At 36.2% G+C, this 14499-nt stretch overlaps 1 protein-coding gene across 3 annotated transcripts in view; it reads left to right on the forward strand.

Moving 5' to 3' along the window:
- The window catches only part of Edil3 (EGF like repeats and discoidin domains 3), a 567408-nt gene that overhangs the window by 526919 nt on the left and 25990 nt on the right, over positions 1-14499 (forward strand). For all 3 annotated transcript variants that reach the window (XM_055625558.1, XM_055625559.1, XM_055625560.1), the window contains one exon: positions 7684-7839. In XM_055625558.1, coding sequence (XP_055481533.1) covers positions 7684-7839 — 156 coding nt within the window. The remainder of the gene's footprint in view (positions 1-7683; positions 7840-14499) is intronic.

Genomic DNA, 14499 nt, shown 5'->3' on the forward strand with positions numbered 1-14499 from the left:
TGGTAGATTTTATTGTGTCTGTGTGCTGTGAATGAAAATGCTTAACAGTAGGCCCACAGAGAGTAGCACTATTAGGAGGCGTGGCCTTGTTGGAGTAGGTGCAGTCCTTTTGGAGAAATTGTCGATGGAGCAGGCTTTGCTATCTCAGATGCTTAAGCCAAGCCCAGTGTGTGATTCCTGTTTCCTTTCGGATGTGGATGCAGAACTCTCAGCTACTTCTCTAGCACGATGCACCAGGTCTGCCTAAATGCTGCCATGCTTCCCAACATGATGACAGTGAACTAGGCCTCTGAAATGTAAGCCAACTCTTATAGCTACTCTGTAAGAGTTGTCATGATCATAGTGTCTCTTCACAGCAATTAAAACCCTAACCAAGACACAGTCAAATATTAAATAAAAGTACATGGTCATCCATGGGAAATGCAAATACGACACATAATATTGATAATATATAAGTAGTCACTCAAAGGTGGACCAGAAGATTTGTAATAGGCCATTAAAGAGGATAATGTATATACTGCTAGTGAGACTGCACAGTTAGGAAAATTAAAATCAAAAGTGCAGTTTCAAGACATTAAACTTAAAAATGCTCTTTCCATTGGGGATGTCATAAAAGCACACTTTCCACAAGGCAGATTGTGAGTAATAAAGGGAAGTACTTACAGTAGATGAAAGTATAAAGTTGTGGAGCAAATTGAAACAATGCATGCTTTGTGTTAAACATAATTCCTTTATTCCCTTTTGGTTTTTTTTAATGTATTTTTATAAATGGAGAATAAGAACACTGGAATTTTTTGAAAAGCCTGATTTGAGTGGAAATATTGAAGAGCAGAATACATAATTTTTTGTTTGTTTGTTTAATTTTACCAGTTGCTATCATAGAATTCCATAGAGAAAAAAGCATGTCTTAAATTACTATAAGTTAGAAAATTACTAGTGAGGTGATAAGAACAGTAAAGCAATTTCCTGTAGTCATGTAATGTCATAGCTAGCATTAATGTCAACTTGACAGAACCCAGAGTCATTTGGGAAGACAGATCATCAATTGAGGAATTCTCTCCAACACTCTGGTCTTGGATGAAGGGATGTTTCCCTTATTGCTAAGTGATTTGAGAAGACTTGGCCCACTGCAGGCAATTTCATCCTTAGTCAGGTGGGTGGGCTTGAACTGTACAAGAAAGGTAGCCAGATGTGAGCCAGGAACAATCCAATAAGTAACATTCCTCCATATTCTCTACTTCAGTTCCTGCCTCCAGTTTCCTGCTTTGAGTTCCTATCTTTGATTCCATTAGTGATGAACTGTAATCTTCAATCTAAACAAACCCTTTCCTTCCCCGTGTTGTTTAAAGGCATGGTATTTATCACAGCAAATATAGGCAAAGTAGGACTGATGTTTATTATTATAAATAACAGAATTATGTTTAAATTCATATTTAATAGTTTTAAAAAATCATTTTATAATGCTTTTTTAATGACAAACTTTAGAAAGTTTTCAGAAAAACATACATGAACAAGGAAAAAATATTGACTGCATCTGGTAGTCAAAATTTAATATGGGAGACAAGGTTTATCTCTTTCTTCATAAAGATTTTGTTCAGCATACAATTACATTTACCATGAAAAAGATTATTTTAATTAAATGGTTAGATCTAACGTACTCTTAATCATGAAGCTGCCTGCACTATTTGGTAAAATATTCAGAAAACTACTTGCATGACTCTAAATTAATCATTTTAGAAAGTTAACAGTCATAGCCTGAAAGCAAATGGGGGACGAAGTTCAAGCTGACATGCAGGTTGTGTGTTTAGTTACTGACTGTAGCTGTTAGATGTAGAATTCTCTCTAATCTGAGTCCAGGGCAGATGATAACCTGATTGTGGTGTTGCCCCATGCAGGTGTCCTGCCAACATAGCAGTTCACAACACACTCAGTAAGCTTCTCCCAGCACCATGTATATAATTTTATTACTAAATTGTATTTTCAAAATATAAACACAGGAAAACTAATTGATATCTTAAATGGTTAAAACTAATTTTGGAAAGTAACCATTTCAAAAAACAGATTATAAAAAATGTCTGTAGATTCATATATTGCCAAGCATACACAGTATTTAAGGATTCTAAACCTTAGAATAATAGTAAGGTCAAATAAGATACAGAGGGTGAATAATATATCATAATAAAATAGCACACTACCTAATTGGCCTGTTCTCCCACTGAAAGTACAGTCAACAGATGATAACAAAGTTGTTCAAATGCAAGCAAGAGACAATGTGTGTCACAAATCTAATGGACATTGTTTGTAATTGTTTTTTTGGGGGGAGTTCTTTTTTATTTTATTTTTATTAATTACACTTTACTGACATTATATCCCCCCCATAAGCCCCTCTCTCCTACCCTCCTGATCCCACCCTTCCATCCCCTTTTTCACGCATGCCCCTCCCCAAGTCCACTGATAGGGGAGGTCCTCCTCTTCTTCCTTCTGATCTTAGTCTATCAGATTTCATCAGGATTGGCTGCATTATCATCTTCTGTGGCCTGGTAAGGCTGCTCCCCCCTCAGGGGGAGGTGATCAAAGAGCAGGCCAATCAGATTATGTCAGAGGCAGTCACTGTTCCCATTACTATGTAACCCACTTGGACACTGAACTGCCATGGGTTACCTCTGCCCAGGGGTTCTAGGTTATCTCCATGAATGGTACTTGGGTGGAGTATGAGTCTCTAGGAAGACCCCCCATGTTCAAATTTTCTGGTTCTGTTGCTCTTCTTGTGGGTTCCTGTCCACTCCAGATCTTACTATTTCCCAGTTCTTACATAAGATTCCACGCATATTGCCCAACAGTTGGCCATAAGTCTCAGCATCTGCTTTGATAGTCTGCTGGGCAGAGCCTTTCAGAGGCCCTCCGTGGAGGGTTTTTAGCTTGTTTCCTGTTTTCTTCTTCTTCTGATGTCCTTCCTCTTTGCCTTTCGGGATGGGGATTGAACATTTTAGTCAGTTTGTAATTTTAGTCAGTTTGTAATTGTTTCGTACAATGTTATAGTGAAATAAAAATTCATAAGAACTAATTCTACCACAGCTGTCTAGCATGCATGGAGTCCTATGTCTACTGAAAACAAATTTCTTTTAAATAATTGTCTGTAATAGATGTATGCTGTACATTCATAGAACCAACCTACAATGGGTTAATTACACATGAAAAAAGTGTACATTTATTTAGCATATAGAAGACCTAAATATTTCAGTGTAACAAATGTATACTACATTTATATTGTGTACAAATGAATATTTGAATGATGACATTATAAAATTTATTAGTAATATTTCTGTTAACCATTTTACTCATAAAGAAGAACTTTGTGTATATCAAATTTTCTTTCACTACTTTAAGAAGAAATTATTATCTTTACATATATCTTGAAAATATGATCAAAATATAGTTTGACTTTTTCATGTTGTGAATGCATTTGATACTTTAAAAATTTTTAGACTATAATACAATGACATTTATCCATTCCTTTACTCCTCTTAAGCCCTTTTATATACCCTCCTCTGCATTCCTTCAATTTCATGAACTTTTCTTTCATTTACAGTTACTGCATGCACACCTGTAGATATGTGGAGCTATAGACCCCCAATCCCTATTTCTACAGCCTTCTAGCAAGGTTCTCAAAGAGTATTTGTCAGTTTTCTCCATTTGATTTAATTCTCCAATTAATTATTTTAAACTACTCTTTCTATTTATTAATGTATATGCTGACAGATACACACTCACTTTATTTTCATTATATTGAGCCGTGTTTCACTTAACTTTTCCTATGAGTCTGGGAGAGACAGAAAAGCACATGGACAATTAAGAAGCCACCACCTCCAGCTACATGAGAGTTACCAACTCTTAAACTTGAGTTTCAAACACTAAAGAATTATTGACTATTGCTTTTTCCAGGGATCTATCTGCTCAACTACAACACTTCATTTCCTTGACCAAAAATTATGTCATATAAAAAAACTAGATTAAATCAGATAGCATTTTGTGGAGAGACACATAATGACTGTCTAAGCCATAGATTTGTTTAGGTTCATGGGACCTACTAAGGCATCACCTCCAGTTGGCAGCAACCAGACGTTTACTAAGAATTTGGTACATGTAAGCTTTGTGTCATACAGATTCAGACATGAGGTACAGGGCACTACGCTAATGTCAAGCCTTGACCAGCCCAAGTGCTCTAAATACTCTCTCCTATTTGAGTGAAACCTTGGCAGGTGGGAATCTGCTGGAGTCCTGGTATTTTATCTAGAAAGTTTGTAGTTCTACTTTAACTCAGATTTGCCTGTGAACACCAGTCACTGGCCAGAATTCTTTTGAGTGTCCTTTTCTGGAGGAGTTCTATGTGTGCCTCATTTCAGAAAGCTCATTTTACATGTGACTCAAAAGTATTTTTGTACTGAAAGAAGCCTTCTTAGAGCTGGTATGCTAAATTTAATGCAGGAAATTTTAGGAAAGTATCCAGGTTGGAACAGATTGCTGCCTATGCAGAAACTGACTTAACTGAAACAGAAAAGAAAAACATTTCTAGATTAAAAAAAATGCTAGAGAAGGGGAGCAGTTAGAGTGGGTGAAAACATATCTGTTGGTAAGAGCCAAGACACACAATTTAGGAGAAAACATCTCTGCCTAGCAGGAGTCAGAGATGACTGTAAGAATGAGCATAAGAAAATGATGCTGGAAGATTCCCCCTCACATCTGAGCTGAGGATCACAGACATTCAGGTCTGAGCAGTCAACCCTGAGAGGTTCGTTTCCCTGAGCCATTGAGGTTCCGTGTGCTTGTAGCCTGTGACGGTACACAGTAGCTTACTTCTGTCAGGTAACATGTCAACATCATGAAGAAGGTTATGATTGACAGAAGCTGTAACCCAGTGTCTCAGAGCAATTAGATTTAGATATGTAACAGAAAAAGCTACTCATATTTAAAGCTGAGTCAGCTAAAGAGTACAGTAGAAATTAATGCTAACACGCAGAATACTCCTAGTGTAAATGGAACATTGTTTTTGTGACTTTTCATATTTTGTCCCTTTAATGAGTGTAGAGATTCCTTAGATATTACCCATTGTTTTTAGAAAAAAGGAAAATGATTTAGTCATTGAATGAAAGTATGATTTACTGATCAGAGAATTCGTGTCTGTGGAAGACCCCTGAAACAAAGAGTCTTTTATTCACTATTTACCTTTGGAATGGGTGCTGTGTTTTGTTACTACTCTAAGTATCTATTCCTACACGTGTAAACTGAAGCAGCAAAGATGGGATAGCAGAAACACCCCTTGAACAATGTGAGCAGCATCCATGCCCAGCACATCGTGTTTGCCCTTCAACATTCTTGTTTGACTCATGGGGTATTTTAGATGACATTACCGCTGACAATGCTTCCTCCTGAAATATTTCCCACATTGGGAGATGCATTCCTCTATTTCAGTCAGTCACTTAAATTTAGCTTATTGACTTTAAGGATAGTCTTGCAAATGAGAAAAAGTACATATAAATTTAAATACACACATACATATATTATAAAATACACACTTTTGTATATATATATATATATATATATATATATATTGTGTATATGTGTGTATATGTGTGTGTCATCCCAAAGTGTAACACTTACAAAAATTTTACATATTTTCCTAGGTATTTGTGTGACCAAATATGCTATCTTCCCTTTATACACCAGAGCTATCTGTTGCCATTCATTTCCTCTGTCTGACCCATGACCATCTATTTGGGGTTACATGAAAATATCATAGGACAGAAGACCTGAACTGGGAACAAAAGTACACAATGCCTGAAAGTACTGAAGTTATTCGTGGGATCATAGTTAAAGATGATAAGGTCAAGGATGTAGCATGGAACTAAGCTATAGGAAATAGCTGCAAAAGGGTGCTTTGTACAGACAAGAAACGTAAATAAAAGTGTAGGTGACTTCAAAAGTTTCCTGCCAAGAAAATAAAGTCTCTAAATTTAGTTTTCGCTAGCGTTGCAAGTTATAAAAAAAATTCAAGAGTGAGTTTAAAAATAAATAGGGTTCCCCTTTTCCACATCCTCTCCAGCATGTGTTGTTATTTGAGTTTTTGATCTTAGCTATTCTGATGGGTGTACGGTGAAATCTCGGGTTGTTTTGATTTGTATCTCCCTGATGACTAAGAACATTGGACACTTCTTTAAGTGTTTCTCTGCCATTCGATATTCCTCTATTGAGCCCAACTTTGGACAGAGAAGGGAATCTTATGAAAGAAGTGAGAGATAGAAAGACCTGTAGGGGACAGGAGCTCCAAACGGAGACCAATAGAGACAAAAACACTGAGCCCTGGGGACCCTGAAAAGAATGATATCCCAACCAAGGACAATGCATGGAGAGGACCTAAAACCCCAGTTCACATGTAGCCCATAGACTCAGTATCCAAATGAGGTCCTTAGTAAGGGGAACAGGGACTGTCTCTGACTTGAACTCAGTGGCTCATTGATCATCTCCCCCTGATGGAGAAGCAGCCTTACTAGGCTACAGAGGAAAACAATGCAACAGGTCCTGATGAGACCTTATAGCTAGAGTCAGATGGAAGGGGAGGAGGAACTCCTCTTTCTGTGGACTAGGGGAGGGCCATAGGGGGAGGAGAGAGAGAGGGAGGGTGGGATTGAGAGGAGATGAGGGAGGTGGCCACAGCTGGGATTCAAAATGAATAAATTGTTATAAATGATAATAATAAAAAGGAATGATAGATAGATAGATAGATAGATAGATAGATAGATAGATAGATAGATAGATAGATAGATAGATAGATGATAGATAAATGGGGAAGTGTTCTGGGACTGTTTATGTTATGCTATTTCATAAAAATTATCCAGAGCCCCTGGGCTTTACTTATATTTTGATCATCTTACTATATAATAGTTTAGTTTGTCATTCACTAAATTGATAGGCTTCATTTATAGAATTCACCTACAGGTTTTGTTCACTCTTTTGTTGAAGGAATGACAATATATAAAAACCAAAGCCCTACAATTAAACTTTCATATTTTTAATCCTTCACTTATTCCTTTTCTCCAGTTGCCCTTACAAAGGCCATTCAATTTTGAACACTTGACTTTATCCTCAAACTACTAAGGATTATAATTTCCTAAAAGGGAACTTTTATTGTACAATAATTACTATGAATCAATTACATATTTCAGAATTGACCAAAATTTACAGAGTCAGTGAGAATCTTATTTAATATTAAATTATCAAATGTGAGTTATTGTTCATATTGCTCTTTGTGAAACATTTTGTTTTATGTGATTGGATGCATAAATAAATCTGAACATTAAATTATGAGTAGAAATGTTCAAGTGCAGCTCAGTGTCACATGGTTGCAAGATAAGTGAACCATTTTAACAGAAGAACTAGTGTGCTAGAGTGATCATCACTTTATTTTAAAATAGATGGCATGGTTGCCCAAGATATCTTGGATTATAAACCTTATGGCAAAAATCAAAATAAAACCAGAGATAAATGCAGTCACCCCTTTCAAAGTACTAATAATCTGGAGATTTTTCACTTAGCCTACTTGATTTTTAATCTCCTGAGTTATAGAGATTTGCAGACTTATAGTGGGTTAAGTCATGACAATTAAGGAATGTGCTCTTCTCTTTACAGGTTGATCTTCTTGTCCCTACAAAAGTGACAGGCATCATCACACAAGGAGCAAAGGATTTTGGCCATGTGCAGTTTGTTGGATCATACAAATTAGCCTACAGCAATGATGGAGAACACTGGACTGTGTACCAGGATGAAAAACAGAGAAAAGATAAGGTAGATTATTCATCCATATGGATCTATTTACTGTTTTAATAGAGTTAAAAAGTGTTTGTGTAATATATTCTGATCACGGTTTTCCATTATGCGTAACTGTTCCCAGATAATCCCCACCTTCCCAAACATAAAACTTGATACCTCTTCTTTCTCTCTCTCTTAAGAAAACAAAACAGGGAAACAGTAAAAAAAATAACAATAGAAAAAAGAAACTAAGAAAGAAGAAAGAACAAGAGATAAAAAAGAGTATAACCATGAGTTTTTATACTTACTCCCCAGTTTCCAACGTAACTACTCTGAGACTTCATTATGAATAAATGCCTAGGCCGTAAGATTTGGCTCATTCCCCAGCTAGGTGACAGCTATTTTACTGGTTTATTTTATTCTATGTGTGCTGCATGTATGGTTACCACTCTGCAGTTTCACATGCCCATCTTCTTCTGTGTCCAAGATGAATCTCTCACCTCTAACTATCCCAGAGTTCCTCTCTTTCTGTGGTAACTCCCACCTCGTATTTCTTGCCTCAGCTAACAGGCCATCAGGGGAGTGATGGAAGGAGGAAGGGAGAGAGGAAGGAAGGGAGGAAGGAAAGAAAGAGGGAAGGAGGGAAGGAAGGAAGGAAAGAAGGAAGAAAGTCAAGAAGACAAGAAAAACACACACACACAAGCAAGCAAATCCATTAAAACATAAAACTGGAAACCAAAATATATGAGCAAAGGGCCAGGAAGGAAAAATGTCTCAAATTTTTTAATTTATTTCAAAAATAATGCAAGGTATGAAAGAAACAATTTAAAGAAGAGTTTACAGTAGAGTATGTGATAGTAAAAGCTATAAGAGCAAATAGTTTTACAAGTATATATCTATCATACAATGCACTAAGATATGGCTATGTGAAATTTATGTCTTATAAACTTGGAGAGGCATGGGTTTTATCATAACTAGTATGCATAAAATTTCTGCTAAGACAAATAACATTATTAACTTATAAATGAATTGGTGGTACTAGAGAAACATCCAGTTGAAAAAATATTTCAGTGGGTAACTGTTCTAAAATACTTAATATTTCCTAGATTATGTGACAAATAGGAACTTTAAAAATACACAAATTTTGAGTGCTATGTGAGTTTATTCAAATAAAACAAATTCTTCTCTAAGTTTGATTGGATTTATTACAATTTGGAAATTTAATTTTTTCTTTGAAATAAATCATCTGTTTTTTATAACTATATATACCAAATAGCTCATTATGTATGAAATTCCTATTTATTAACGTCTGGCCTTCTTGACATCTTCATTTTTATCAACTGGCATAACTTTCCTGGGAACTCTGAAGAACAGAAGTCTTAGAGATTGGTTTCTAACTCTGGCCTTATATTACAATATATCCTCACATAACCCAAAGGCAAAGAGTTGAGTTATCACTTAGTGTCCCTTATGCAAAGAGCTCAAGATCTCAGAACACATCAATAGAAACTCTTAGCTCAAGGGCTCTCGATAAACTTTAAGAAATTCACACATTTCAAGTGTTTCTCAGTTAATAACTTCTTATGTTAGGTAATGGCTGTGTAATATCTTTACTCAAAGAGTCAAGGAAGAATGACTCTTTTACGAATTTATAAATCTTCCCTGATACCCACACGCCGAGAAAGCTATGTCTGTGAGTCACTAGTTTCAGTTCAACCAAATTAGTTAATCCAAACTCATTTAGCAGAAACAGTTTTAGGTTATGACTTAAACAACCTACATCTGTTTGTGTTTTTATATCTGTGAAGAGTCCATTAAACAGTTCAGTATACACACATGATTTACGTTTTAAAATGTCAGAAGGTGGTCGGCTCTTCTGACATCACATTAAGTCATTTACATATTTTACAAAGCAAAATATTAGATTCTATTTTTTATAATGGAAAAAAGTTCATGCAATGTATTCTGACTATGGTTTCTCTTTTCCTCGTGCCTCACAGATCCTCCCCACGTCTCCACCTATCCAACTCAATTTTTTAATTAATTCATTTTTTTATGAATTGCAATTTATTCATTTTTTTATCCCAGCTGTAGCTCCTCCCTTGGCCCCTCCCAATCACACACTTCCTTCCTAGTCCACTGATAGGGGAGGTACTCCTCCCTCTCCATCTGACCCTAGACTATCAGGTCTCATCATCATCAGGACTGGCTGCATTGTCTTCCTATGTGGCCTGGTAAGGCTGCTCCCCCCTCAGGGGAAGTGATTAAAGAACTAGGCACTGAGTTCATGTCAGAGACAACCCTTGTTCCCCTTACTAGGAAACCCACTTGGAGACTGAGGTGCCTTGGACTACATCTGTGCAGGGGTTCTTGGTTATATCCATGAATGGTCCTTGGTTGGAGTATCACTCTCAGAAAAGACCCCTGTGCCCACCCCTGTGCCCAGATTTTTTTGGTTCTGTTACTCTTCAGTGGAGCTCCTGTCCCTCCCAGGTCCTCCATCTCCCCCTTCTTTCATAAGATTCCCTGCATTCTGCCCAAAGTATGGCTATGAGTCTCAGCATCTGCTTTAATACTCTGCTGGGTAGAGTCTTTGAGAGGCCCTCTGTGGTAGGCTCCTGTCCTATACACCGTTTTCTTCCTCTTCCAATGTCCATCCCTTTTGCCTTTTTGAATGAGGATTGATCATCTTACTCAGGGTCCTCCTTCTTGCTTAGCTTCTTTAGGTGTACAGATTTTAATATGTTCATCCCACATTATATGTCTAATTTCCACTTATAAGTGAGTATATACCATGTGTGTCTTTCTGCTTCTGGGATACCAAAAAGAGTAAATTGTTTTTTAATTGAGACACAAAAACAATAGAAATAAAAATGAGAAAGATCATTATTTTAAAAAACCATCTAAGTGGTCAAACTTTTAGCAAGACTGATAAAAAAAGAGCATATATATGAATTATTAATAGTTGTGAACAATTACTGTTTTATTCAACAATGTAAACTAATGGTATATTTTATAATCCATGGCATTTCAGATCAAAAACATATTGAATATTTCATTAGACATGTCTTTAGGTATATTTTATGAGCTATAAACAACATTTTGCAACCAGAAGTTATAAATAATTATGTAAACTCCTCTCGGCTTATTGACTCTATGGTGTATAGAGTTTATATACTGCATAAAATGGAGGTTTAAAACTTTATACTTTAAACTTCAGATAGTCTTGAAATTAGTTTTAAGACAAGGAAGTGTTTTAAACTGTTTCCAATAAGTACTAAAATCCTTATGGTCAGTGTGGCGTGGTGATTCATGCATATAACTCTCAGAACTCTGGAAGCATAGGAACGAAAGCTGGCATAAATTCAAGGTTAGCCTGGTTTACAGTATGACACTGTTTCTGTAACACAAAATCTAAAACAAAAGAACAAGCAGTCATTCTCGTTGAAATGCTTATCTCTATTTACATTTAAAATGTAAATTAATGCTTTTGTTTAAATATTTTAAATTATTTTGCTGATAGACTTGGCATTTGCTAATGAATGCACTTGATCTTGTTGTCTGAAACATATGCAAATACTTTCGGTGAGGTAGTTGAATAATGTTATGCAAGTTTTCTGTATCATCCTGGTGTTTCATATGCTATACTGTCTGTTACTGAGAAGAATACGACTATCTTCTACTATGATCACAGATTTGCCTACTTTTCTTTCCCATGACATCAGAGTTTTCTTCATATATTTGCACAAACAAGGTCTTATTGTCATTTAGCTTTCAGAGCTATTCCTACTTTTTAAATATTGCTTTCCAAGAGCTTCTCTCTCTCTGATTTATTTCTTCACTGTGAGTCTTGGCAACTGTTTTGAGGAGCTGTTGGATGGAGCCTTTCAGAGGACAACTCGGACAGGCTTCTGTCTGAAAACTTAGCAGAGTATCATTAATAGTGTCAAGGATTGGCATTCTCCCATAGGGTGGGTCTTTGATTGGACCAGGCATTGGTTGACATTTAAAAAAAAAAATCATTCTGAGTGAGGTAACTCAGACTCAAAAAGAGACACAAGGTATGTCCTCACTTGTAAGAGGATTTTAGCCATATATTACAGGATAAACATAATACAAGGCACAGACCCAAAGAAGATAAGTAACATAGAGGATCCAAGTGAGGATGCTTAAATCTCACTTGGAAGGGAAAAGTGAATAGACAGAGGTAGAGGATGAACAGAGGGAACAAGGTAGGAGAGGGGACATGGAGAGATAGCAGGGTGGAGATGAGACCTTCGGAGAGCAGGGACTAATGGATGGAAAGCCTGCAGAGAAAAGGGAAACTGTGGGCAGGGGCATATTTGTGATGAGCTTGAGACCTTAGTAAGCTTCTGGGAGGATTTGGGGTGGGTGGAGAGCAGGGAACTTAAACAGTGACTCCTTAGTAGTAGAGGCCATAGAGAACGAATAGTACAAATCTTCTAAAAGAGAGAGGGGAATACAAACCCACCCACAAAAATGATGTCCTAAAGTTTACCCTGACTACCAGATGTGCAGGGATAAGACAGCTCAGATAGAGCAAGTATATATTTTATCTAGACAGTGGGACTAAATGGCCTACGTCCTGATATACAAGAGTATCTATCAAAAGAAACACAAAGATATGTTGTAAACATTCTTTAAATACTGGAGATAGTCTATGTAATATGCATATGTCAACCAAATTATATACCTTTGATAGCTATAAAAACTATTCCACTGTAGATTCTCTAGTTATACAAATAAGAGTTGTAGTTGTCAACAACATGCTTAACCCAGTTTACCAAAGATTTTTTTCTGAGATTTAATAAGCCATTTCAAATTGATTGCTTACATTATTTACATATTATTTTGTGTGCCTGCATTTCATAAGAACTCTTCAAAATTAACAAATGAAAATCCAAGCTTTAGGATTTACCACAGTAAATAGACCCATTGCATATTTTAGGATAAAAACTTGCTGTAGGATATTTACAGATGCACATATCAAACAGAAATGTATTCAAACATTTCTAATTCCTTTTTTATTTCTTTGACTTCCTTGATGGCTTGCTTTAACAAATTTGGGGAAATCAATTTGAAAGTCGATTATAGATCTAGACATAATATTGTAGGTAGAGGAGTGTAGAACTTTTTTCAAGTTCTTGGCTCCATATCCAAGGAGTTAAAAATGAGGGCTCATAAAGTTTTGCAGTAAAGTTCAATAGCTCTTAGAATCCCACGTTTTGCTCCTGAATTGTAGAGGAAGCAGAGTTGCTTACTAAGTGGGGCAAACATTGAGGGAGTCTTTAGATCCACAGATTAGCTCACATGATCATTTCCCTACCACTCATGTTCTGTCTTGTAGTGTGTCTGATCTTAATCATGCATGTTCAGTTATGCAAAGACTTAAAGATTGTAAACAAGAAAGTCTCCATAAAAGGTTATTAGAGGGTACTTTTACTTTATTGTGTACCCAAACAAATTCAGGCCAGACTGGCCCTTCTATTATTCGTACTTCTTTGGAATGCACTTGAATAGAAACTGTCTAAATTTGATTACTAACAAGGGAAAGGGAACTTATACAGTATTTCCAGAGGGAAGTATGCATGTGAGGGGTTGAGGACTTCTGAGGCCACTAGGTACATTTTTGGGAGAGTGAAGTGCACACAAAGCAGGAATACTAGTGTCCACATCGTATGCAGATAAAAAAGCCACATTTATGTGGGACCCAAGGTAAACTAGCTCCTATGCTTGCCTGCCTCAACAAGAGTCTGTCAGAAAAACAATCATCAAGTACCAGCAACTCTTTTCACCATAAATGTTATAAACGACATCCTAAAAAGTAAATGCTTTGTTTTTCTGTGGTTTTGAGTAACTTTAGGGGCTTATGAAAAAATGTACATGCTCATACTGCTATGCAGCAGTATCTGTCACACACTCGAACTATCCACAATTCTTTTTTTTAATTAATTTATTTTTTTAATTACAGTTTATTCACTTTGTACAATTCTGTTTCTTAACAGTATTCAATATTCAGTCTTGTCTAACTGACTCTGCGATGGTACTTTCACACAAGCAACACATTTTTACTGCCCTCTTCCAGTGCGCAATATTTTCTAACACTGAACTGGATATTCACTTTCTTCACCACGTAAAATAGATTCAGCTGTTTTGGTTGTTGTTGTTGTTTTTATTTGAAAGTCAAATGTTCCTTTGCCCCTATGAAGGTGACATTTGTTTCACACTGCTGGAGTGTAGTTTTGCTGTGCTTAACAGGACAACTGCAAAACTTGACAGGCACTTTCAGTATTTAACTTTTTGAAGATAAAATCCAGAGCAAAACAATAATAAATTTCAGGAAGAGTTCATATATGGAAAAAATAAAAGTTAAAAATAAGTTTCCTGATTCAGTATTTAAGTCATAATGTCATAGTATTGAGATGTGAATTTATACCACAGGAGCTTTGACTGGGAAAAAGCTAGTCATATTTTATTCCTTCATCCTTGAAATCATTAAGTGTTTTAAAACCATTAAAAATGAGATGAAAAAGAATGAAAATTTCTCAGAAGCTTTCAGAAAACTAAAAACCTTGAAAAGCCTATTTCTAGCAGATGCTGTAGATCTTTAAAGAAGAAAAACAAGAATTGGACAAAACACCTCTGTTTGCTCATGTTGGTGAACTTCCTTATTGG

Source organism: Psammomys obesus, unplaced genomic scaffold, assembly GCF_907164565.1.
Source record: "Psammomys obesus unplaced genomic scaffold, mPsaObe1.curated_primary_1811, whole genome shotgun sequence".
Classification (NCBI taxonomy): Eukaryota; Metazoa; Chordata; class Mammalia; order Rodentia; family Muridae; genus Psammomys; species Psammomys obesus.